The sequence below is a fragment of the Bubalus bubalis genome, chromosome 5 (genome assembly GCF_019923935.1).
Source record: "Bubalus bubalis isolate 160015118507 breed Murrah chromosome 5, NDDB_SH_1, whole genome shotgun sequence".
Classification (NCBI taxonomy): Eukaryota; Metazoa; Chordata; class Mammalia; order Artiodactyla; family Bovidae; genus Bubalus; species Bubalus bubalis.
This window is the reverse complement of record NC_059161.1, coordinates 41,523,310-41,550,879: the sequence shown is the minus strand read 5'-3', so window position 1 is coordinate 41,550,879 and position 27,570 is coordinate 41,523,310. Positions and strand designations below refer to the sequence as shown.

Here is a 27,570-nt window from a genome sequence, read left to right as displayed (position 1 = left end):
CTTCCAGATATTCAATCTGGATTTAGAAAAGGCAGAGAAACCAGAGATCAAATTGCCAACATCCGCTAGGTCATTGAAAAAGCGAGAGAGATCCAGAAAAACATCTATTTCTGCTTTATTGACTATGCTAAAGCCTTTGAGTATGTGGATCACAACAAACTTTGGATAATTCTTCAAGAGATAGGAATACCAGACCACCTGACTTGCCTCCTGAGAAATCTGTATACAGGTCAGGAAGAAACAGCTAGAGCTAGACATGGAACAATAGCCTGGTTCCAGATCGGGAAAGGAGTACGTCAGGCTGTATATTGTCACCCTGCTTATTTAACTTATGTGCACAGTACATCATGAGAAATGCTGAGCTGGATGAAGCACAAGCTGGAATCAAGATTTCCAGGAGAAATATCAATAACCTCAGATATGCAGGTTACACCACCCTTATGGCAGAAAGCGAAGAAGAACTAAAGAGCCTCTTGATGAAAGTGAAAGAGGAGAGTAAAAAAGTTGCCTTAAAGCTCAACATTCAGAAAACTAAGACCATGGCATTCGGTCCCATCACTTCATGGCAAATAGATGGGAAAACAGTGGATACAGTGGCTGACTTTATTTATTTATTTATTTTTTAATTTTATTTTATTTTTAAACTTTACATAACTGTATTAGTTTTGCCAAATATCAAAATGAATCCGCCACAGGTATACATGTGTTCCCCATCCTGAACCCTCCTCCCTCCTCCCTCCCCATTCTATCCCTCTGGGTCGTCCCAGTGCTTGGGGCTGGTGACTTTATTTTTTTAGTCTCCAAAATCACTGCAGATGGTGACTGCAGCCATGAAATTAAAAGACACTTACTCCTTGGAAGGAAAGTTATGACCAACCTAGACAGCATATTAAAAAGCAGAGACATTACTTTGCCAACAAATGTCCATCTAGTCAAGGCTATGGTTTTTCCAGTAGTCATGTATGGATGTGAGAGTTAGACTATAAAGAAAGCTGAGCACCGAAGAATTGATGCTTTTGAACTGTGGTGTTGGAGAAGACTCTTGAGAGTCCCTTGGACTACAAGGAGATGAAACCAGTCAATCGTAAAGGAAATCAATCCTGAATATTCATTGGAAGGACTGATGTTGAAGCCGAAACTCCAATACTTTGGCCACCTGATGCAAACTACTGACTCATTTGAAAAGACCCTGATGCTGGGAAAGATTGAAGGTAGGAGGAGAAGGGCATGACAGAGAATGAGATGGTTGGATGGCATCACTAACTCAATGGACATGAATTTGGATAAACTCTGGGAGTTGGTGATGGACAGGGAGGCCTGGCATGCTGCGGTCCATGGGGTCACAAAGAATTGGACACAACTGAGTGACTGAATTGACTCACTGACTTTAAATTTATTATTCTTTTTCCTAGATTTCTATAACATTTACATTTCTCTTCTCTTGATTCTGAGTTTATTTCTTAAGCCATGCAAAAAGGTGATCTTTTTTCCTGTTAATTCAGACTTAATTATATTGTAACAGAAAGAGCATTAGTCAGAGGGCTAATCAATCTGAGTTTATATCCCACCTTTATTCTCAATTAATTTTGTCCCTCTTAGAAAATCTGTTAGAGAATTTTCTTTATCCTAAGCTTGAGGTGTCAGCAGATGACTTCAGTGGAAATGCCAAAGCAAGTGGTTAGGTAGAGGTATCAATACCAGGGCTTTTTATATACAACCTGTTGAGGGTGTAAGCTAGGGACTAACCACTGTTGGACTGGGGCCTAAAGATGGAAGAAGGAGGAAACACCTGCCTGAGCTATAGAATGGAAAGGAAGTTAACAACTGACAGGTACATGGGTATGAGCTCCACTGGTGGTGAGCCTTTTGGTTCTGAGAATTCAGGCAGCACCTGTCATTCTCTGCTTCTTTCATTTGTATCACATTCTAACTTAAGGTTCCTTTTCACAGGGTAGCTGATCTGACAGATTAGTCCATACTAAGGTGTCATTAGGCAGCGTCATTAGTAAACTTAGCTGCCTTTTAACAGGGTATCCCCGATGTAAAGAGATAGTCTCAGCTAGTGACTTTAGCTGAGGGAATTTTGACCTGGGGTGTAGGCAGTGGAGGAGAGAGCTGGAACTTCTCACATATGTCTACACAGTCAGACTCACATGTGTGTATGACTTTCTAAGGTTTTGAGTGATCTGGAAAACAGTGAAGGCCAATTTTTATCTTCTGAGTTGAACTTCTGTCTCTTATATGTGTGCATAAATTTGTTTTGTTTTATTTAGCAACTTACCAACCACATTCGAGACACCCTGCCCAACTTCAGGAACAAACTACAGGGCCAGTTGCTGTCCATAGAACATGAAGTAGAAGCCTACAAAAACTTCAAGCCAGAGGACCCCACCCGGAAGACCAAAGCATTGCTGCAGTGAGTCACCTTGCCCGTCCCTTGTTCAGCACTCGAAGCTCATTTCTTCAGTTTGCTTTTTCCTTAGTCTATTTATCATGCTAGTTTCTAGGTTTTTTCCCATAGAAGTAAAGTATATGAGGCTTTGTATATGTCTTAAAATAAGCCTTGAATCTTTGTTGTCTTGAAGACTAGTTGTCGATCTTAATTCTGTCATTATAAATTTAACCAATGCCCAATCCTCTGCCCAGTTTTATTGTGTTTTTCTAATTGGATTCAGTAAATGAGCAAAACCAACAGTGATAACTCAGTAGGGTTGTTTGCCCTTAGTCTTGAAAAGTGGGCTAGGTTCCTGTTGAAAATGTCATCTGGATTGTGCAACTGTTTCTGTTGGTATCACATGTACTTATTATCTTTTTTATTTCAGTCATTTTATATCATCTGTCTGTGTCTATTTTTCAGTGCAGTGAGAACCAAGGATTTGATTTTAAAAACTACAGACAGTAGGGCACATTTAAGTTTCTTTTTCCTATTTGGTAATGATTTTAATGTAGACCTTTAAATACACAAATGTGAAAACTGCCAAGTGTCTTTTTACTCCTTCAAGATCTTTTCTTCTTATCCTTGGGTTATTAGATTTATCCCTGAGGGTTCTTGGGTAAGGATAGCAGAGTTGTTGGAGGATTGCCATCCCCTTATGTCTTTTATCCTCATTCCTTCTTTTAGCTCCTTCCAGCCTCATCTATCCTTTTATCCCTGTGCTTCAAATTGCCCCAGGTCTCTCTCCACCAGAAGACCCCCACTGACCAGCTTACATCCCTGGATATCTGAAGTCCATCTCTAAAGATGATGCTTGCCACTTCCCATGGCCCCTTTCTCTCTGCACTCTTGTAATCAAATACCCCTAATCTGGCTTTTAAAATGCACAACATAATTCCTTTTATTTGTAGGAGGATTTCTAAATGTTAAAATTATTTATGTAACATATTCAATGCATTATCTTGTATTCCTCCATGTAAAAAACAGTAAGATCATACAGAGGAAAAATTTTTTTTCTTGGATTCAACTCTCTCATAGTTTATCCTTTCTTTTTCTTCTTGGCTTTGGTTAAGCTCCTATTAAAAGTCTTCAAGTTACAGAGAAAGGAAAGCTATTTCTGTTTAGGCCCTAGGTCATCATCTTAATGTTCAACTGAAACTGTTGTCTTTGTAAAGACTAGGTCTTGCCTCTGTGATTCCATTGGACTCATTACAATTTTCCACAGTTGGATTCCTCCCTTGTAGGGAGCTGATTCACCTCCTTTTTTCCTTCCTGCCTCTCTCCCTCCCTTCCTTTCTTCATTCATTACTTTCTCTTGCCTTGCTCACATCTCTGTGTTCTATTTGATGTCTGGCTCTGTGCTATCTACTGAGGATTCAAAAATGAATAAGATTTTTAACCCTCAAGAAGAAACCACAGTAGAGCAGCAGAAACAGATATATAAACAACTAACTGTTAAAGTCTGATAAATGCTACATTTCTGGTAAGTATTAAATGTTAAGGAAGACCAGATAAAGAGCAGATACATGCTAGGAAGGGTGTGAACTCACTTGAATGAGACCCTGAAGTATGGGAGGAGTTTGTCAGGTGGAAGAAGGAAGTCAAGAGAATAGTGTGAACTTCGCTACAACTTGTTCTAGTGGGCCAGGTGGCTGGGGTGTAGGGAATGGGAATGGAGTAGCTAGAGGTGAATTTTCAGGTGTTTCCCAATGCTTCATACCTTTCCAGGTGTTTAAAATTAGATTAATATTAGCATGTACATGAACATAGATATATCCAGTTATATTCTAGATTTTTAGGCCTAAATATTTGAAGTTCCTTTTACTTCATCCATAATTTTAATGAAAGAGAATGAAAGATTCAGATTTTAGGTGGTTTGAACTTTTTCTCAATCTAGTAGATTTTGGATTTAAAAATAGTTTCAGTGTGTCAAAATTGAGACTTTCTAAACCTACTAGTCATAAATACAACTAGTCATTTTTTCTGTATAACATATTTTTTTGCTTTGTTTTTTACCAAGTGCCTTGAGGTAATTCATTCCTTCATTGAACTTGCTGAGTACCTCTCATATGCCAAGCAGGGTATAATAAATCATATACATGGTCCATGCCCTTAGGAGAGAGACTGATAGATGAGTGATGGTGATGCCCTCTGCTACATGCTGTGCTGAAAATATGCTGAGGAAGCTGAGAAAGGGTCCTTCATCTGGGTGGCAGTGAGTGGTGGTGGTGGATAGAGTTGTGGATCATGGAAAGCTTCCTGAAAAAACTAATGCTTAAATTGAGTCTTGAAGGACAGATAATAATTAGCCAGACAAAGAAGCATAAGGCAGAGCAGAAAGGAAAATGAGTGTAAAAACACAGAGACATGGTACTCATGGGGACCTCCAAATAGCTTCTTTTTAGTTGGTTTGGAGGGTGAGTGGGGATGAGTAGTAAGAGATGAGGCATCCAGGGCCAGACCCTGGAGAATCTTAGGTGATGGGGTCAGGAGCTTTCATTTTATTAAATTCTGGAAGTCATTGAAAAACAAGGCTAGAGCTAGTTGCAGAGGGGCAAGGGTGGAGGGCCAGAAATTTGCATTGTTCTGGCAGAATGAGGTCTGCGATGCTGAGGTCAGGGAAGAGAGTAGCTCATAAAGTATGAGAGCACTCTGCTGGAGCAGCTGGAACACTAGGTGATAGTGATGTCACAGGAGTCCTGGCTCATTTTACTATTTTATATGAAGTTTTATTGCTTAGATTTTTTTAAAATTTAATTGGAGGATAATTGCTTTACAATGTTATGTTGGTTTCTGCATACAACAACGTGAAATAGCCGTTAAGTATATACATATGCTCTCTCTGTCTTGAACCTCCTTCCACCCCACCCTATATCCCACCCCTCTAAGTTGTCACAGAGTGCTGGGCTGGGCTCCCTGTGTTATACAGCAGCCTCCTACTAGCTATCAATTTTACACGTGGTAGTGTATTTCTAATTTAAGTATTTTAAAATGCCGTTTTATAGTTGCAGCTAAATGGCAGAATGTTTATTTAATGATGCAGATATTTAAAGTATATATTTTAAATTAGATGTCCGAAATAAATCTTGACATTTTGAGCACTGACTAGAGTGCATTGTTAATTCTGCCAGTAGGTGCCACTAAGAACACCAGGAAAAGGGTTCTGAGGGATAACCATAGCAAATTCAGATTAAAAATGTGAAGCCTTGTAACTTTAAATTGAATTTATTTCTCTTTTGCAATTACAGGATGGTTCAACAATTTGCTGTGGATTTTGAGAAGAGAATTGAAGGGTCAGGGGATCAAGTAGATACCCTGGAGCTCTCAGGGGGTGCTAAAATCAATCGTATATTCCATGAACGCTTTCCTTTTGAGATAGTAAAGGTTTGTACCAAATGTTATTCTTTCCTTTTGTTTTATTTCATTTCTATTTTCTGTTCTACATAACTGTTCATAAAATATTATGTGAATGGTATGGGACTAAGATAATTCTTTAAACAAAAACCTCCTTACTCAGGTAGTGAAATTCAGGAGGGAAGTTATTTTCTTACTGATGCTTCTTATTTTATTTAATGGAATCTAATGATATTTCAATAATTCAACAACTAATTCATAACAGGTTCCTGTGATGCGTATTTGTTGTCTAATTCATTTACAAATGTTTCTTGAGCATCTACTGTGTACCAGTGATCTTAGGTGCCAGGGATCAAGACAGAGATACTATCGGGTGACAAAGACAGAAAACTGACAAATAGACAAATTAAAAAAAAAAAAATCAAGTGTTATTACATAATGAAATATGAGAGAGAATGGAATTAGATTAGCCACTTTTGATGGAATGTTCAGGCAAGGTCTCTCTGACTATGGGGCCCTTAAAGCATGACCAGAATGGCATGAAGAGGTCAGCTATAAGGATCTGAAGGAAGAAGGTTGTTTAAGGCAAGATGCCAAGGACAAGGCCCTAAAGCAAGCACCTGTGTAGCAGGTGAGGAACAACTGAGGCTGGTGCAGAGCTGTGAAGGGGAGAGGGGAGAAAATGAATTCAGATAAAGGAAGTGCCCAGTTTATGCAGAGCTTTATAGGTTGTGATAAAGTGCTTACATTTAACAATGGGAAGTCCGGGGAGAGTTTTAAGGAAAAGTGTGACCTGATTTGGTTGGTGATTTTAAAAGACCACTGTCTGGTTGGATTATAAAGGAGCAAAAGTGAATTGAAGGAGACAAGATGGGTTAAACAGTAGGGCCGAAGCAGGGGTGAATCCACTTTGTTGGGGACCTGAAGCCTATCCAGTTTGGGGACCCCTCTTGAAGAATGCAAAATTATAAACACACAGGCACAGGGTCTTGTAAGGAATTTATGCAAGAGAGAAGTTCTGAAACTTAAACTTCTTTAGCTTTATAGTAGAAATGCCTCAACAGAGAGGCTTGAGAGAAGTGGATGGATTCATGATTTTGAAGGAAGGGTCAATGGGGCTTGGATTGTTATGGGAAATGCAAAAAAGAGAAGATTCAAAATGACTCCCAAGATTTTGACTTGCACAACTGAGCAAATGTTAGTGTCCATCAGATGAGGAAACTGAGAAAAAGTTCAGTGTGGAGGTATGAACCAAGAGTTTTGTTTCAGAGATGTTAAGTTTGAAATGCCCCATAGGCAGCGAGGTAGTTTTAGGGACTGTGTTACCTGTCTCACATACAGAGGCATGTACTTATGTCTTGGTGTGGGAGGCAGATGGGTAAATAGACAGTTTCATTAATATGTGTTAAGAAAAGTGATAAACTTCAGCACAGGGTGCTATGGAAACACAGTCCATGGAAACGAATCCCAGCCTGACTGTGTAAGGGAGCTTGGCTTCTGAGCTAAGAAGGTTGAGCAGCTAGTTAAGCAGGAATAGGTGGGGTGGGGCTGAGGAAGAGATTTTTCCAGACAGAAAGGGAGGAGTGGTAAAGGCTGAGGTGTAGAACTAAAGCAGTTCATTGTTCTATGGCATAAAGTGTGAGGGGGCGGGAAATGGACAGGCAATGAGGTTAGAGAGGCCAAATCTCAAAAGTTAGGGGCTGACCCAAATGTTCTCTTGATATCCCTTTCAGGTCTAAGCTCTATGACACTTTGATCCTACTTTCAATAAATTTAAGGTACCTAGAACTTCTGGGAAAATTTTAATACAGTACTCTATCCTGTGTAGAATTGGCAAAATATTATTAATTTCCTCTTTTAAATGAATTTTGAACTCAGGTGCTTAACATGGCCAGGGAGAAGAGACAGCCATTGTTAATTCTCAACACAGCTGGACTACTGTTGTACATCAGGTGACACTTATGTATGCATTTGTCTGTGAATACATTTACTACGTTCAGCAAAAGAATGAAGAATTATACATTTCAAATGAATGGCCAGATTTATGTACAGAAGACATCCTTTATGTGTAGCACTCCTTATCTATAAAAGAGTTAAAATCTGCTGCACTAAAACTCCCAGAAATCCCTAACATTCTGTGTTGCCTTGAACTTTATATAAACAGATGTCTTGACCATCTGGATTTAGGTTAGGAAAGACATGAGTATCCATTTATTAATAATGGAGTAAAGTTATTCTCATTTTTAAATATTCAACAATATTATTATTCAGAGGAATTGAGTGTCATAACTGTGGCTCATTTTGCTTCCGCAGATGGAGTTCAATGAGAAAGAATTGCGAAGAGAAATAAGCTATGCAATCAAAAACATACATGGTATCAGGCAAGTGCTTCATGTTTTCCTTGTCTTCAGTTCAATCTAATAAAAAAAAAATAGTGTTTATAAATGGCTAGTGAAGTAGCCTTTTCATCATCTGAGCAGAGTAGAATGTAGAGGTGGGAGTAAGAAATAAGAAATAGGAAATTCTTGTTTGAGTTCAATGATAATTTCTAGTATTGTCATATTGTCTTTTTCCACTGAAAAATCAAAAACCCTGTCTGCACTCACAGCACCATGCTCTTGACAATTGGGGATTTACTGATGAACAAGACCTTGTTCTTCAGAGCTGTATATTTCAGAGGAAAAGGCCAGACTTGCTCATAAGTGATCATCACTTACACCAAGACTAGATGGATTAATTTTGATTGGATTTATGGAGCAAGATTGGGGAAGGTGGTTATTTTAGAGTCAAACCTTGCCTGTTTTGAAAACAAGAATGATTTCAACAAGGAAAGGTGTCTTTGTGTATAAATGTGAATGTGTGTGTATATGGGGTAGATGGCGATGCAAAGAGATGTAAGAGGCGAGAGATTGTTGAGGCTGGAGGAGATAAGAAGGGGCTTAGAGTGGAGGGAGTAGTGTGAGCAAAGGCACAGAGGTGGCAAAGAGCAGCATGTGTTCATGGAGCAGGGAGCCCTGCATTTGGACTGGAGTTAGAAATACAGAAGGAGAGCAGAGAGGTGGTTGGGAGGAGAACTTGTGCCTGAATTCCCCCTCATATAAAATGGGATTATCCTCATTTACTTTTATTAAAGAACTGGGATAAGAAAATAAATGAATTTAAAGCACATTTTGTGAGTTCGTGTTTAGACGGCTAAATTCAATGTAATGGAGCATATGCTAAATTGATTCAAGGTCAGAAGACTTAGGTTGCCTACTTCATGATGATCTTACATGAAGGAGGGGGTCCCCAGTCTATCGGTCGATTGTGTCTCAGCTTCTGCCTCAGGGCCAGCTTGAGACTATTTGGGGAACAGAAACTGAGAGAGCAAAACTTGACACTGAGTGTGACCATGATGGGTGATTTTCCAAAGGAGTTATGACATTTGAATTTATCCTTATGAAATTTGGAAAGTCTACTCTGCTGCTGCTGCTGCTAGGTCACTTCAGTCGTGTCCGACTCTATGCGACCCCATAGACGGCAGCCCACCAGGCTCCCCCGTCCCTGGGATTCTCCAGGCAAGATGGGGTAAATATGTAAATATGCATTCATAAAGTGAAAAGGAGAGAACATCTCTAACCACATCCAGTGTGTTTTTCTTAACCATCAACAGGATTTCTAAGTTCCCTATTAATTCTCTTCCCTCTCCCTCAACTCCAGAAGACATTTGGTATAGAAACTCTGTCTTTCTCTTTAGCTGAACAGAGCTAATACGTATTCACACGTATTAGTCTGATAAATGCAATAGAACCAAATTATGTTTTGGGAGAGGGATCAAAAAAGTATTTTTGCTTAACTAAATACAGTGTTTCTATTTGACTTTTAAAAGTTTTTACTGATTACGTTTTTATTGAATGTAACTGCAAAAATTCAGTAATTCAGGATTATAGATTTCTGATTTACATGTCCACCAACAGAAGAGATTGACTGTTACTATTATTCTGGAGTTAATTTGCCTATAAGCTGGTTGGTGACTCAGTGGTAAAGAGTCCACCTGCAATGCAGGAGCTGTGGGTTTGATCCCTGGGTGGGGAAGATCCCCTGGAGAATGAAACGGTAACCCACTCCAGTATTCTTGCCTGGAGATTTGCATGGACAGGAGCCTGGCAGGCTACAGTCCATGGGATTGCAAAAAAGTTGGACACGATTTAGCGACTAAAATGCATGCACACACACACAAAATGATAAGTGCACAATGTCCTGAGTATAACACATGCTAATAGTGCAATTATTTAGGCTTTTAAATATACTTAATTTAAAATGTTTTGTTCTCAACTGATTCTATTAGATATTTGAATAATAGAAACCACCTTTGCTCAGTGAGGATTTGATGGTCCTTCTTTGTTCTGCTAACACTGAGTGCCAATGATGAGCAAGGGATCCCTCCTTGTGGGGAAAACAAAGATAAATGCTCTAATGACTCTTCTTACTAGGATAGTCATAGGACCAAAATATGTGCTCAGATCACTGTAGTGCAAAATAAGATGCTGGGGTTCAGAGAAGAAAGACCAAGTCAGTGGCAGGACTGTAGAAAGCGAGCTGTAGGAAGTGGTTGCTTTTGATCTGGCCTTTGAAGCACAGGTGGGATTTGGACAGGCTGAAATTGTGGAAAAAGTGAAATGAACATCTTAGATGAAGGAAAAGGCATAAAATATTAGCATGAATATGTTTGTGGAAAGGCAAATGGTCTGGTTTTGCTGAAACCTCGTGTGCATGAGAGGAAGGAGGAAAAGAACCACAAGGAAGATTAGCGACAGACAGGGGAACAGTTTTAACATCAGACTAAACAACGTGTAGTCTGGAGAAGTAGTTTGGAGAAGGAAATGGCAACCCACTCCAGTATTCTTGCCTGGAGAATCCCATGGACGGAGGAGCCTGGTGGGCTACAGTCCACGGGGTTGCAAAGAGTCGGACACGACTGAGCGACTTCACTTTCACTTCAAACAACGTGTATTTTATTCTGTATCCAAAGTGGAGAAGTTACAGTTAACAGTATAGTATGACTGCTGCTGCATTGCTTCCTGGAGGAGGGCACAAAGTGCTAAGCAAATGAGAGACACAGAATAAGGCTGCTAAAAGCAAAGTGTAGAGGAAACTCTCCAAAGAGATACCATAAAATTGAGTGTTGAAGGAAGAGCGGGTAATCAAATAAAGGGAAGGGAGGAAAGTCTAGGATGGGGAGATCAGCCACCAGTGTCTGGAGCCTGCATATCTGTGGGCATAGTGTTTGTCAGGGTTCAAGATCCCTTTTACAGTAGATTTTTTCCATTGTCCTTTTGTTTAGATGTGAGTAATCATTTTTCATTTTTTGTGAAACACACACACACATGCATATACCTGCTTTCCTGAGCTTCTGCACAGCGTTAGAAAAGCCCTGTTGTGACATCAGTTTGAATTGATTCCAGCCAGATGAAAAAGATTCTTGTTACTTTGGTTATCATTTGTTATTTTTGTAAATTCACAATTTAGGCATTCAGGGTCCTAAAAAGCTAGTTCCACTTAGCTGTCTTTTTTTTTCTCCAGCACCCCAGGATCTCAAACTGGGAACCTCTGAACTTAGTATAATACAGCTCTCCAGGAAAGAATATGTTATATAGTTCAGGAATGCTACTGAACTATATAACATATTCTTTCCTGGAGAGCTGTATTATACTAAGTTTCAGTGTTCGAAATATGAAGATCATTTCCTACTCAATGAAGGACAAGAAGGATTGTTTTTGGAATTCTTTAGAAACAGAAATGTACATTTAGGACACCACTTCTATTGTAGCATTCCTTTGTCCTGCTGTGAAAGAGTGAGATGAGACAAATGACAGTTAAATATTGAAGGTCACATTATGGGCCTTGAAAACGTTTGGGAAACTGTTTTTAGGTAGTGTTAATCATCTCTAGAAGGAAATGGCAACCCACTCCAGTGTTCTTGCCTGGAGAATCCCAGGGATGGAGGAGCCTGGTGGGCTGCCGTCTATGGGGTTGCACAGAGTTGGACACGACTGAAGTGACTTAGCAATCATCTATAGAATGTATTAAAGATATTACAAATGATGCTGTGAATAGAATTAATCACTATGTACCTTTTAAATGAGGATTTTTCATGCTTAGTTTAAGTAGCATGCCAATTAAAACATTGTTAAAAGAGTACTGATTATCATTCAATTTAAAATATCTAACATGCTGTTTTCTTTCTTATATCCAGGACAGGGTTGTTTACTCCAGACATGGCATTTGAGGCAATAGTCAAAAAACAAATTGTAAAGCTGAAGGGGCCTTCCTTGAAGAGTGTAGATCTGGTAATACAAGAATTAATAAACACTGTCAAGAAGTGTACCAAAAAGGTAAGTTTGGATTATGTAACTTTCCAACCCTGCTACATGTCTCTCTTTCACTGACCCTCCATTTTGTTACGAAGGTTTTGTGTTTGTTCAAGGGGAAGGATTGTAAAAAGTATTGAGTGGGAATCACTTTCATGATAGTTGGGTCTCACCCCATTTCAAATAGCGTTGTTGCCTTAATCAGGTAAACACACTTTAGAATAATCAAGTGAATGCCCTAAACCAATTTTTCCTGTGGTACATGGTTGGGACTCATTGTGAGGGCAAGGGAACCAGTGAAATTGTATATATCAAAAGGTAATTCTTCTAAGTTTTAAATGAATTCTACTGGAACCTGGATGTCTGGGAAGGAGGCATTGTGGTGTAGTAGTTTAACTGGATCTTAGGGCCTGGGCCTAAGGATTTGAATCTAGATTCAAATCCTGGCTCTGCTGTTTACTTGCTGTGTGACCTTGAGCATCATACTTAATCCTTATATTTTTGTCAGTTTCTCTGTGAAATGGGATGATGATGATAATAGTTATAATATCACCTCAGAGAAGATTAAACAAGATGATGTCAGAAACCCAAGGCACACTTAACACATTGATTAAACATAGTAAGTGCTCAGTAAATGGTGGCTAATCTATAAATGGCCATTTTTCTTAGCACCCAATATTCTCCTCCTTGTAATATTTATTGATGGAGAATAATAGGTAAGAGACTTCCCAATCTGGGGCCTCTTCACTGAGGAACATGGAGGAATTGTGTGGGACATGAAAGGGACACCCCAAATTGAAAAATATAAGAAAGAAATCATTGATCATGTTAGGATAAGGTAGGCCTAGCCCTATGAGAGTTGATATTGTTACTTCATTTCTTGAAAGTATATTTACTTCTGATTTTGTTACCCTTCCCTTTCTGTATGGTTATAGAAAGTAATGTTCTAGTGAGTAATGTTCCTAAAAAACCAGTGGGAAGAACGAGAGAATGAGTATGAGTATTGGTTCCTAGTTAAGTGGTGGAAAACTCAGTAGAAAAGATGTAAGTAGTGAAAGAGGCTAAACTTAGGAATTTATAATTGTCAATGCTTAAAGAACAGGAGTTCAGTGGAACTAGCATGGGGCCCAGAAGTGTCTCTGGAGCTTCAGAGCCCTTCTCTAGTTTTCTTACTATTCTTCTACCTTGTTCCTTAATGTTGTTTTCTCTTATTTAAAATGGGAAAAGCCATAGGCATTAAGGGACTGAGGAAAAAGTAAATGGGGAACAACAAAACAGTCTTTATGTCAGCTCTTCACGCCAGCTCTTTGTTTGGAAGCTTGAAGCCATTTAATAATACTTCATATCCCTGATATCTTTGCCTTTACCCCAAAATGCGGTCAGTCTTGTCACTTGTGCAGTATTGGTCTCCTCTTAACTGGCTTGTTGAAGTAACTGGTACCGTGTTCTCTATTTAACCCCATGGGTTGCTGCATGCAGGTGTCTTCTTCAGCCAAGAGTTTCTCTTTAGGTTGCCCATGCTTTCCTGCTCCCACCAGTAAGACTGTCTTCTTTCCAATGGCCAGTTGTGCTGTTCGTCCTCAAATTTGTTTAGCCAGCTGTCCTTCTCATTTGGATAAATTGATCAAATGCAAGAAAGACTTTTTATTTTTTTTCCATAAAAACTCAGCTTTGGAATTACTTAAAGTTTAGCTACAAAAGCTCTGCTTTGGACTAGGTATAGGTAGAACAAGGTTAAAAGGATGTGGAAGGACTTATAAAAACCTAGATGGGCTCTGTCTGCATTCAGATTATTTCCCAAGTGTCTTTAGGTTTCCTGTCCACTTTGAAGAAAGCAAAACTGGAAATCATAGACAGAGGATGTGGTTTATGTAAGACAGAAGACACATAACTCCAATCAGCAGATCCATATGCAGAGAACAGGCCTTGGCCTTACATCAAAAGATTGGCACATGTGTGTACATTTATGTTTTAAGTTATATAAAGTGTTTATGGTATGTATGAATCTTTTTTTTTTTTTAATCTTTTCCCATTGTATCCAACTCACTGGAAAACCAACAGTCCCGATGGCATGGGATGAGACGGCTTGTTCTTTGACACTTTTTGGCTTTTATTCTTTGCTTTCCACCCTTTGAACCTCCCTTTTCATTAAGCTCTCTAGATCAGGCGTGGTTGTATATTTATACTGTCTTCTCAAAACATTTTATTTGTTGCCTTAAGTAAAGCCTAGCTTTCTTCCTGAGATTCTTGTTTACCCTTCGGCTCCCTTTGTTGAAGGATACTTATTGGCCAAAACTCAAAGAATCTAAAGGCCAGGATCAGGTGCGACATGGCCTACTTCTCCCTTTGTGGCTTCCAAACATTATTCCTTCGCCTTCCTGTAACAAGTCTTCCTTCAAGGCCCAGGTGTTACCAGCTCTGCTAACCTTTTCCCTTCTCTTCATTGTCACCATCAAGTAAGTCCTGGTCACTCCCTTGCATTCATCAAGATATTTAGAACTTGGCTTGCATTTTTCCTCTCCATCCTAAACTCACCTTCGGCTCAGGTGACTTCAGTAGAGATCATGTTCAACACCCAGTAGCTGCTGTTCTTAGAGACCTATGATTCCAGTAATCCTCCATTCATTCCACCCTAGCATCCCATTCCCGTGACCTCTTTCTGTCCTTGTCATGGTGGACAAATGTTCTACCAATAGATTCTTCAGAAATCTCAAATTCTAAATCTAGGGTTTTCAAAACACTGATTACCCTCTTTTTGGCTATCAATTAGTTGGAAAATTAGTAGGAAACCTTAAAGGAGAATTGAAGTTTAGGATCCACCTTGCTGCTGATAAATCTAGCTTGGAAAGCATGGCTGGGATTTGCTGCTGCAGTGGGAGCCTTCTCTTCTGGGGGTAAACCTCAGAGCCCACAGTGGTGGAGAGACATGTGCACCCAGAGACAGCACAGCATGTTTCAGCTAACCTCACACCTATGGGCCTCTCCAGCAAGGGCCACGTTTAAGCAGTGACATAGTGCGCCTGCCCCATGCAGCAGAGAGCTGTGGGCTCACACAACTCAGATGCTCACAGGTGGAGAAAATGACAAGGGCATCTCCCATAATACTTTCTCAAGAGGGAAGAAATGTTGGTGGGTTCCTACTTTATGAGTGAGGTGTGAAGGGTGCTGGGGAGTAGGAAGAGAGGTTCTTTTCTACACCTAAAATTATGCCTCAGGCTCCCACCCTTTCAGTTCTCTCACTCCTTTACTCTCCCTAAAAGCAGTCTTTAAGTTCAAAGAGACCTTCAGACCTCTGGCTTCTGTTTTTTTTTTTTTTTTTAAGCTACCTGTCTCCTGATTTTATTATATTTCCTGACCACTGTATCAGTCTACATTCAATCAGGAGAGAGAAACCACACAGCAATTTGAACAGGAAACAGTTAATATAAAAAAAGTATGAACTGTAACAGGGGCTTAAAGTAGTGAGGAATTGGCTAGTAAGAAGATAAGAGAGGACTTCCCTGGTGGTCCAGTGGTTAAGAATCTGCCTGACAATGCAGGGGACATGGGTTCGATCCCCAGTCTGGGAAGATTCCACATGCTGTGGGGCATCTAAGCCCACAACTACTGAAGCCCATGTGCCTAGAGACTGTGCTCCACAGAGAAGCTACTGAAATAAGAAGCCTGTGCACCATAACACAGAGTAGTCCCCACTCACCACCACTAGAGAAAGCCTGCACATAGCAAAGAAGACCTAGTGCAACAACCAAAAATAAATTAAGTAATTAATTTTCAGAAAGAAGTTAAAAGAATGACTGAAGATAGGAGTAAAAGCTATAAGGAGCAGTTACTAAGGTGCTACCTTTAGGGGAACACCCAGGAAAGAGGGACCCTGCCCAGAGCTAAGACTGGGACTTCTTGAAGAGGACCTAGACGTGGCTCATTGGGTGGCAGAAAAGTAGTGTTATGCTGCAGAATTTGCTGGAAATCTGCCCTCTGGAACATGCTGGGAAGGAAAAGGTAACCATGGGGAGGATTCTCCCTGGAGACACTTATGCAAACTGTTCAAGGTGAGGGCAGCTCTACCAGGGGGTCTGTGACTGCCTTGTACTGAAGTAGGCTGCTTCAGCCTGTCTTTTCCTCCAACAGTGTCTCTCCAGGCTCTGACTCTCCTGATAAAACCTCTCATGGGGCCAGTGAGCAATGAGAAAATACTTTAAGGGCCCAGGATTATTTTCACAGAGAGGGCAAGAAGCATGAATTTGGAGCTGAGAGGCAATACATTAAGAAGCAGTACGTTTACCTTTTGGGCTTCCCTGGTGGCTCAGATGGTTAAGAATACGCCTGCCATGTGGGAGACCTGGGTTTGATCCCTGGGTTGGGAAGATCCCCTGGAGGAGGACATGGCAACCCACTCCAGTATTCTTGCCTGGAGAATTCCCATGGACAGAGGAGCCTGGTGGGCTACAGTCCACGGGGTTGCAAAGAGTCAGACACGACTGAATGACTAAGCACACATTAATTCCTTTTGGATTAACTTTGCCATCTGTTGAAACACTAAGGGTGGTCAAATTTATTTGTCTTTTATTTCCTTTTCCCCCAGGTTGGTGATGAGCTTGAAGGTAGTTGTGTATCTGTGTGGATTAGTGCCACATAATAAAGCCATTGTCTTCAGCATTTCATTTGTTAGTGACTTGCTGTGTTTGCCACAATAGTGATGTTAAACTTTTAGCACTCTTTTTAAGATACTTTGCTTATCACTTTCAATAATGATTTCACAGAGAAAATAGAGGCTATACATGGGAACATTAATTTCTAGCTCCCAAACCTATGTGTATTCCCAATCATGCCTCTTCTTCCTCTCCTTTTCTCTGTCATGGTGATAATCCTGACCAAGGCTGGGTTTCTACTTGTACTCTCACCTCCTTAAGGAACTTACTCTTTGAATTTCTTGGTTTCCTGAATCATCACCCTCTTCATCACATTTAAAAATAAGTCAATGTATAAATATATTTATGTCTCTTCTGACCTATAAGTAACAAAAACCTATCTTCTGCTCTATTACTGTCCTTTTTTCATGGCCAACATTCTTGGTAAAAAAAAAAAAAAAAAAAGTAGTTTGTGCTTCTATATCTTTCTCATCTCCATTTAACTCCTTAGTCCTCTGAAGTTTGGCTTCAACCCACCATTCTATTGGAATAGTTATGACAAAAGTTAACCAGAGATTTGATTACCAAATTGAATGGGCACTCTTATTTTTAGTTGTATTCTACTCTTTTTTTGAAGATGACACCTCTCTTGGATTCTCTTTCATGTTTCTCATGATTCTTCCTCCATCTCCTTCAAGACTTTATCCACTTTTGCCTGCCTCTAACCACCAAGGTCCCCAGAATTTGCTTCTGGTTTTCTTCTCTTCTCTTTTCCTTTCTACAGATGATATCTCCCATACTTCAGCTACCACTTAAAACATTGTTGATTCCCAAAGTTATACTGCTGGTTCAAGCTTCTTAACCAAAATGGTCTACTCTACAGTCTACTGCAACTGCCTCCTCTTCTTACTTAACGTTCTAAACAGGTCCCCCCCCCCCCACCTTCAAATAAATAAATAAATTACTCCAGTGACCTCCTAACTGATCTTATTACTTCTAATCTGGTCATCTTCAAATTCATCCTCCTCACTGTTGTGAAAATGGCCTTTCTAAAACATGTGCACAAACAAAACAACAAAAAAGATCTCAAAACAACTAAAAAAATATATGTGCACATATTTTTTGCCTGTTCCTTCAAAATTATTTAATGGCTCCTTATATCTTAAGAAAACTCAAATCATTTATGGTTGTTTTTAGTTTCACCATTTGATCCCCGAATACTTCTCCAGCTACCTCTGTTGTCACTTTTTGCTTGCTTCAGCCATTCTAAGTGATTTTTTTTATTCACGAAAATTTTTCCTGTCTTTAATATTTGCATATGTGATTTTGTTTGTTTAGAAAGTGTCCTTAAGATACAGCTCAATCATCATTTTTCCTGAAAAGCTTCTGTGAACCCTTTCTTGGTCTCCATCTTCATTCCCTTCTTAGTGCTCTAATTGTCACCGTGTGTTTACTTCTGTCATAGCAATTATGATACTGCATTGCAATTTGGAATTTATTTGTTTAGGTGAGTGCCTCCTGTTGCTGATGATAAGCTCCTTTTAAAAAGAGCTGTCTTTTGTCTTCTTATCCTTGACACCTAATACAATGATTAACCATACATAAGAGATATTCTATGAATTATTATTAATAATTTAGATATTCTAAAGTTATCCTGATGCTAAAGAAATCTGTGCTTGGTTTAAAAAGAATATTTTATTCTGGGTTAACTAAAATATTCTTTAAAAAAACTTTTTTTTAAAGTCACTTCTTTAAAAAAGTTTTTTATTTTATATTGGAGTATAGTTGATTAAAAATGTGTTAGTTTCAGGTGTACAGCAAAGTGATTGAGTTATACATATACATGTATCTATTCTTTTTCAAATTATTATCCCATTTTGGTTATTACAGAACTTTGAGCAGAGTTCCCTGTGGTATACAATAGGTCCTTGTTGATTATCTATTTTAAATCAGTCAGTTCAGTTCAGTCGCTCAGTTCTGTCCAACTGTTTGTGACACCATGAATGGCAGCATGCCAGGCCTCCCTGTCCATCACCAACTCCCGGAGCCTACTCAAACTCATGTCCATCAAGTCAGTGATGCCATCCAGCCATCTCATCCTCTGTCATCCCTTTCTCCTCCTGCCCCCAATCCGTCCCAGCATCAGAGTCTTTTCTAATGAGTCAACTCTTCTCATGAGATGGCCAAAGTATTGGAATTTCAGCTTTAGCATCAGTCCTTCCAAAGAACACCCAGGACTGATCTCCTTTAGAATGGACTGGTTGGATCTCCTTGCAGTCCAAGGGACTCTCAAGAGTCTTCAACACCACAGTTCAAAAGCATCAATTCTTCGGCACTCAGCTTTTTCACAGTCCAACTCTCACATCCATACATGACCACTGGAAAAACCATAGCCTTGACTAGATGGACCTTTGTTGGCAAAGTGATGTCTCTGCTTTTTAATATGCTATCTAGGTTGGTCATAGCCGTGTGTAAATGTTGATCCTAAACTCCCAATCTATCCCTCCCCCCATTCTTGTTCCCAGATCTTGGATCATCTTCACTATCATTATTCTGAATTCTTTTTGCTATCTCCACTTCATTTAGTTGTTCTTCTGGGGTTTTATCTTGTTCCTTCATCTGGGACATATTCCTCTGCTGTCTCATTTTGTATAACTTTCTGTGATTGTGGTTTCTGTTCCACAGGCTTCAAGATTTTAGTTCTTCTTGCTTCTCCTGTCTGCTGTCTGGTGGATGAGGCTATCTAAGAGGTTTGTGCAGGCTTCCTGCCAGTTGTGACTGGTTTCTGCCCACTGGTGGGTGGAACTGTGTCTTTTCCCTCTGGTGGGCAGGGCTGTGCTCAGGAAGACTTTAAGCAGCCTATCTGCAGATAAGTGGGTCTGTGTTCCTGCCTGGTTGATAGTTTGGCCTGAGGCATCCTGGCACTGGAGCCTACAGGCCATTGAGCAGGGCCAGGTCTTACGGAGGAAATGGTGGCTTCCTGGAGGGCTCACATCAATGAGTACTCACCAGAACTGCTTCTGCCAGTGTCTTCATCCCTACAGTGAGCCAAACCTCCCTCATCTCCAGTACTAGCAGGTAGGTCTGGCCCATTCTCTTAAAAGGTCACTGCTTTTTCTCTGGGTCCTGGTGCACACTTGTGTGTACCCTCTAAGGGTGAAGTTTATGTTTCTCCCAGTCCTATGGAACTCCTGTGATCCAACCCTGTTTGCCTTCAAAGCCACATTCTCTGGGGCCTCCTCCTCTTGCCAGATCTCCAGCCTGGGATTCCTGATGTGGGCCTCAGGACTTTCACTCCTGTGGGAGAACTTTTGTAGTGTAATTATTTTCCAGTTTATGTGTCACCTACCTGGTGGGTCTGGGATTTGATTTTATTATGATTGTGCCCTTCTACCATCTCCTGTGGCTTCTTCTTTGTCTTTGGATGTAGGGTATCTTTTTGATAGGTTCCAGCATTCTTTCTTTTTTTGGTGAATGGTTGTTCAGCAGTTAGTTGTGATTTTGGTGTTTTTGTAATAAGGAGTAAGTGCATGTCTTTCTACTTTGCCATCTTGCAACCTTTAGCTAACCCTTTTAAAATGATAAAAATCTGGACAGGTTTTCTTTCAATCTATTCTTTTCCTTACTCCTTGATTTAATGTTCTTGATTTTTGGCCTTATTTTGTCTACCTTAAACTTTTTTTACTTTGAAACTGGTCTAATTAAAGTCATTTGTAAAGCAAAATAATCCTAATTAAAGTTGAGTATGCCACACCTTAATTTACTTGACCCTTTTTGAGCACAACCCATAAATAAGATGACCATATAATTTATTGGCCAACATAGGACATTTTTGAGATTGAAAGGGAGAACTGTCGGTACTTTCACTTGAATAATATGAGTAAACCAAGACTGCTCCAGGCAATCTGAAATGTATAGTTACTCTCACTGTATTGTGGAGAGATATATATATATATATATATTCTGTAAGATGGTATGGAAAAACCCAAACAAACTTTTTGGCCAACCCATTACACATACATGCATATATATTTATAATCTTAAAACAGTGTTTTCATTTATAGTTCCTCATGTTGAATTTCTTACGTGTAAAATATTTAACTTTATTTTTCTTAAGCCACATAAATAAACATCATTGAAAAACATGGAATTTATGCATGTTCACATAACAAAACACAAAGCTAAACTGGGAGAGTGCAACTATTTCTTGGATATGTTCTCACTGTTGTCTCTGGGACACTGGAGGACAGGACAGGGACCTTTGAGTTTTATGAGCTATTTGGCTTCACTCCAGGGACATCTCAACTTTGGAATTTCTCTGGTGGGCATCATCTTTCAGCTGCTTTTCTCTACCTCCTCTTCTCCAGTGCATCGTTGCAGGGTCTTGAGCTTCTTTGCAGGAAGCACTGAGAGGAACAGCTTGTTTTTTTTAACCACAGTTTAGCAACTGTGCCATTTATTGGCCTCTTGGGAAGCCACATTCTTGGATCACCATCATACCAATTAATTGATTTTTTTCCCTCTGCTTAGAAAAAAGCTTTTCAAAGAAATAAAAAAGATATGCTAGCTGGTTATTAGAAATACTGGGAAAGATTTTTCATTATAAAGTTCTGTGAGAAGAAATGCTGAGTTTTGTAGAATGTTAGGTAAGTAAATATCTGATTCTGAATACACATAACTGAGTGAGTGAATCCAAAGACCTAACCATGACTTTCAAGACCCTGCATGATCTTGCTCCTTTTCATTTCTAAACTCCTCCCATCTCCCTCCCCACAGTCCACTCCAGCTACACTGGTTTCCTTGTTTCTTCAACAGATCAAGGAGATGTGGTGGCAGGGCCTTTGCATTTCTCATTCCCAGTGTTGGAAATACTCTGCCTCAAGATTCCTGCATGGGTCACATCCTCACTTCTTTCAGGTCTCTGCTCCAATGCCATGTGATCAGAGTCTTCCTCTGACTTTTCTACCTACAACTGCACATGCTTCCCTTTGAACACACACACACACACACACACACACACACACTCATCTACTTAGCAAACTTCTTTGCAGCACATATGATCACATAAATTATACTATATACGTCTTTTGTTTTTGTTGTTGGACAGTAAAGGGACATGGAGCTTGGAAAGTAGAGTGTAAGCTCCCTGAAAGTAGGGACTTAGTTTGTTAAGCTCATCACTCTAGTCATAACCCCTACACACCAGGTTTTCAATAATAATTATGGAATCAATAACTGAATACAGACTCATGTCTCACTGACTTGGTAGGCAATTATCATTTTGGCTAAAGTAGTCACTTGAGTACCTTCCATGAAAGCTTGTAGGAGGAAGGAGAAGAGCTGCAAAACATCATGCTTAAATAGGATTTTTTTTTTTTTAGGTCTCGGTGGATCTGCTCTGGTTTTCAATCTGTACATAAAGACTTAACATTTCACCTCTTCTAATGGTTGGCTGTCCAGTCAAACACTTGCTTTGCATACAGCCAGATGCCCATGTAATGGAGCATGGTGCTCAGATTTCAAATCAGGCTGTGCATTAAAATTTGAGTCATTTATTGAGTTTTATTCAAAATTCAGTGGATCAGTGGTAAAGAATCCATCTGCCAATGCAGGAGACATGGATTGGATCCTTGGGTTAGGTACATTCCCTGGAGGAGGAAATGGCAACCCATTCCGTATTCTTGCCTGGATAACCCCATGGACAGAGGAGCCTGGCGGGCTATAGTCCATAGAGTTGGACACAACCTAGCGACTGAGCATGCATGCACATATGAAATTCAGTCCTGGGACTTGGCTAAAAGTCAAGAGATAGGAATCTCACCTTTTAATTTCACAATTCATTAAAAGATTTGTGATCTTTGCAATTAATTCCTAATTTATAATTTACCCTGGCCCCCGCTTTTCCTCTTGCCTTCAGTATGGTTTTTCTTGTTCCATTTTAACCAGTCAATAATGTCTATCAGAAATAAATGTGAAGTGATGATGAAAACCTAATTATTGTCTTCAGATATTTTTTTGACCCAGCACTAACCCCACTCTGCAGTTCTATTCAGATGTTTTCTGAATAACTTAATGAGACAATGGCTCTTCTGACTATCTTTCAGCTTTCTTTCACTCAAGGCTGAACTTTTTGCTTCTATTCCTTTGTTACTGTTGTTTAGTTGCCAAGTTGTGTCCGACTCTTTTGTGACCTCATGGACTGTAGTCTGCCAGGCTCCTCTGTCCTTGGGATTTTCCAGGCAAGAATACCGGAGTGGGCTGCCAATTGCTTCTCCAGGGCATCTTTCCGACCCAGGGATCGAACCCTTGTCTCCTGCATTGTCCAGCAGATTCTTTACCACTGAGCCACAAGGGAAGCTCTTTTAACTCCTTAGCATCTGCTAAATAACACTAGCATTCTCTTCATTCCTTTGTTTAGAAGAAATGATAAGGTCAGAAACATGAAAGAGAACATACCAACTTACTACATATGTTCTTCTTTCACAGACCCCACCATTTCTTCCATTATTTGTAGAAAATACTTGAGGTTTGGGATTTGCCCACTTGGAGAGAGAAGGAGGGCTAACAGCATATCTTTCTGACTGCTTTACCCAAGGCCACCTGGATGGACTCTGGCCCTTTCCCTTTTTACCAGCTTTACTTAGATCTTCCTAGACTTCTCATAAGTCCACCCCTAAAATATCAAATCATCAATAAATTTACCCTTGTGCAGTTTCTTGACCTGTTTGTACTACAGTTTCTCCTCATCTTTGATCACTTTTGTAAATGTGAATACTTCTGTTTTTCCTTTTTACATAACAAATGTGTTGTGCCCAAATAAGTATTCTCTCATCTCCTGAATAAAGCCAATATTATGCTACATACAAATTAAAAATCACTAAGGGTTTTGGGGGCAGATTTTAATTCACATAAATAGAATGAAACTATTGTAAGCTTTTATGAGCCTGGCAGGCTACATTCCATGGGATTGCAAAGAGTTGGACATAACTGAGCGACTAACACTTTTTCTCTTTCACTTTTCATAAGCAGTGAAATCATTATTGCTACTCAGTTTGTAGTACATGGCCAACACTGGATGGTTTATAGCATTTTGATCAAAACAGAGCCCATAACTTTAGGTCAGCCAAATCAATCAACTCAGGTCATGCACATAAAAGAAATTTTATTCTATTTTTAGTTTATTTTCTCATTTATGTTTTGTATGCAACTGTGAACACATGGTTACCTAATAACCTGAGTCTTTGCTTAAGGCACTGAACTAGTTACTCTTGAAGGTATAGAAATCTTGCCTGACCTTGTATCTGATCCAAGAGAAACCTAATAGCATGGCTCTCATGATCTGATTAATCAATGGTTAATACACTTTATAAGCTTATGATTTGTTTTTATTGTATAGAAATGTCTTTCAAGTGATTTTTTTTTCTTCTAGGGAAAAATGTGGTCCATGCTTAAAATTAAATTTTTACATTGATGTTTCATCAAAATAATTAAACACTATCCTAAATAATACTTAAAACATTGGATTTTATTAAAATATGTTTTTGTATATAAAAAATGATGGTACTATAATACTTTGTCTCAGAACATGTGCAGTTCTGCACATAATTAAAATTAAAATGAAAACAGAATTAAAATTTTCTCTTAGAATTATATATTTAAAATTTTGGTTCCTAAATACATATATGTTGTATTATTGCTCCATTGAATCTTCATTATTAATTAAAAATATGCAACATAATTTCAACATAAGCTATTTAGAAGCAATTTATCATTTAACAGTTGTTCAGCTTTGTCTGGAAGCTTTATTATCATTGTTTAAGCATCAGGTCTTCTGAGGCCTTCTCAGAGCAGATTTAACCTCTCACTACTTTGTGTTTCTCCTTGCTTTTTGTGAGATCTTTCTCTTGTATGACAATTATCTGTATAATCAATCTGCCACTCAAAACTGTGTGGTTTTTAAGATCAGGTGCTTTGACATAAACTGAGCATAGAGCTGCCTTTTGCGTGTGCCCAGTAAATGCTTAAGTGAATGACTGTGAAATAAATTTAAGAATATAAAATCATTATATCCAATAGCAAAGCCTTAATTCCTTGATCCTGTACAAATCAATTTGCAGAATATTTAAGTAATTAATAAAAGAATAAAAATCTAATGATGGTGATTTCTAGGTTAATATTATTTTGGCATACGTGATTAAAATTTTGACTGACAAATGTGTTCTTACAGTGGTAAGCTTTTAATTCAACATCCAGAGCAAAAGAGATTGAAAATTATAATGACAAACATTTGAGAAAACTGATTGCATCTTCAGTAAGAGATATTGAAGAGCCGTGAGGGATTGAAGTGAGTGATCAGTTGAGTATCTGTTGAAGCTAAGTAGAGAGTCAGGCAAACTGAGCAGTGAAAAGTGAAAGGGACCCTGTTAAATGAGCTAATGAGTGGCAGAAAGTCATTTCGAATGTCAGTAGGACATTTTTTTTTGGCCTTCTTTCTGTATGTATCATGAAGAATCAGAACTGGACTATTACATTTGAGGGCCAGCAATTAAAGTCATCATTTTGATTTTTGTGCACCCGAAGAGTTGGACACGACTGAGCGACTTCACTTTCACTTTTCACTTTCATGCATTGGAGAAAGATATGGCAAACCCACTCCAGTGTTCTTGCCTGGAGAATCCCAGGGACAGCAGAACCTGGTGGGCTGCCATCTATGGGGTCGCAAAGAGTCGGACACTACTAAAGCGACTTAGCAGCAGCAGCAACCTTTTTACACCCCTACAGACCTTTTAAGATCAAGCAGTGAGAAACCATACTAACTTCATTACTGCCTTTCAGTAATGCCTAGATCTTTCACTGATTACTGTCTCCCTCAATATTTCTCCTTTGCCTCCATGAGGGCAGTTCTTCTACTGTGTTCTCTTTCCTTTTTGTTCCACTTAGAATTTAGACTCATTTACTTCCAGTTATCTCAATTACTCAATTTAGACTTCCCTGTAGCTCAAACGGTAAAGAGTCTGCCTGCAATGCAGGAGACCAGGGTTCGATCCCTGGGTTGGGAAGTTCCTCTGGTGAAGGGAATAGCAATCCACTCCAGTATTCTTGCCTGGAGAATTCCATGGACAGAGAAGCCTGGTGGGCTACAGTCCATGGGGTCACAAAGCGTTGGACATGACTGAGTGACTAACACACATGACACATCTCAATTATATATATAAAAATATGGCTCTGGCGGGTTCCTTTCTTGGTGAAATTGAGCTTGGAAAGATCAGGAGACATACAAAAAACTCTCAGCCCTCTGCCAAGGGCAGTAGATTGGAGGGTTCTTAGTTGTTTCTACTTCATGAGATACTCTTGTCGTTTTGGCCTTTCCTTGACATATGAGCATACGAGCCTGGGGTTATTTGTCTATCAAGTATTTAGTTTCTGAATAAATATTTATATTGCCACTCTTTGGTGTTTTAGAAATAATCTGCTGTAATCCATTTTTCTAAATATTGTTATAGGCCTTCCATCCCTACTCAGTAGATCACTATTGCTTTTGCAGTCACTCATTTGCAGGAGTGTGGTTCTCTGTTAGTGTGGCTATCATCAAAGCAAGTGTGCACTGTTAGCCTGGGATGATGTCTGAGTGAAGAGGAGGAGCAATTGCTCTGATGGTCTAGTGCAGACTACTGGTTAGTGCTGCATGTACCACCTAGGTTCTCATTAGTCAAGGAGAAGGACAAACATTCATCAGCTATCCCTTCCATACTTAGAAACTTTGTATAGGTCACATAAAAAATAATCTGCAATGTTCTCAGAGTATAAAGGATGATACTATGAGATGATAGAACTTGCCTCGAAGAATATTTCCAGAACTCAGAATGGAAGCTGCATTTGTATCTTGAAGTTATCCATGAAATAAGCCCTTAAATGAGCACATATCTCAGGATTCAGCTAGGAGTCTCAGTAAGGGGTAGTGGTTTCTGGTGATCTCATAAAAAGACACTAGGCTGTAAAATTTGAGTTGAACAGGCAGCCAGGTTTCTATGCTCTAATGATGTTTTATAAAAGTACCTTATGTTACTGTAGAAAAAATTGGAAAATGCAGAGATGTATGTAGAAAAAAATTAAAATTATGCCTAAGCCCATCATTCAAAGAGGTTGTTACTATTAATGTTTTGTAGTATTGATATTTGTGTAGATTCTTTTCTGTGCACAGACTTACAGGATAAGATGATTTACCATTTATATGTGATTTGTGATCATGATGGTTCCATGAAGTAGTGCAGTTTGCTATCTTGCCAAGGCACTGGTGTACATCATGCATGCTGAAAAATCCACGTGCGCAGTGACACCAGTGACCATGGAGCAGTCACATTTCAGGGAGACCTAGCTTACAAGTTAGGGGAAATATTATGTGCTATAGTGTTTATTACTCAAGAATTTAGGAATTTTTAAGGTCTTGGGCTATATCCTTGAAGGATATATGATGGCCTTTGACTGTGTGTGTGTATGTGTGTGTGTGGGTGTGTGGGTTTGTGTATACTTGTGTGTAATCAGGTTATGTATTTAGTAGCCTGATTTTTTTCTTCACCCAATATCTATTTTAGACACTTTATCATGTTATTAGATATTATAAATTATTAAAAATCAAATATTAGATATTATTTGGAATGGCTTATTACATCCCATTAGTAGACTTAACCTTAATTTATTTAACATCATTGGTTACCTAGGTGGTTTATAAAATTATGTTTATTTGTCTTATTGTTGCTTTTCCAAGTAATGCTATGATGAATTTCCTTATTATTTTAGAATCTCA

The 27,570-nt window shown here is 39.2% G+C and overlaps 1 protein-coding gene across 14 annotated transcripts in view; it reads left to right on the top strand.

The window, feature by feature from the left end:
* DNM3 (dynamin 3) overlaps window positions 1-27,570 on the top strand; it is a 646,455-nt gene that overhangs the window by 241,977 nt on the left and 376,908 nt on the right. For all 14 annotated transcript variants that reach the window (XM_025285930.3, XM_025285935.3, XM_025285936.3 and 11 more), the window contains exons 7-10: window positions 2,274-2,416; window positions 5,683-5,818; window positions 8,102-8,169; window positions 12,024-12,162. In XM_025285930.3, coding sequence (XP_025141715.1) covers window positions 2,274-2,416; window positions 5,683-5,818; window positions 8,102-8,169; window positions 12,024-12,162 — 486 coding nt within the window. The remainder of the gene's footprint in view (window positions 1-2,273; window positions 2,417-5,682; window positions 5,819-8,101; window positions 8,170-12,023; window positions 12,163-27,570) is intronic.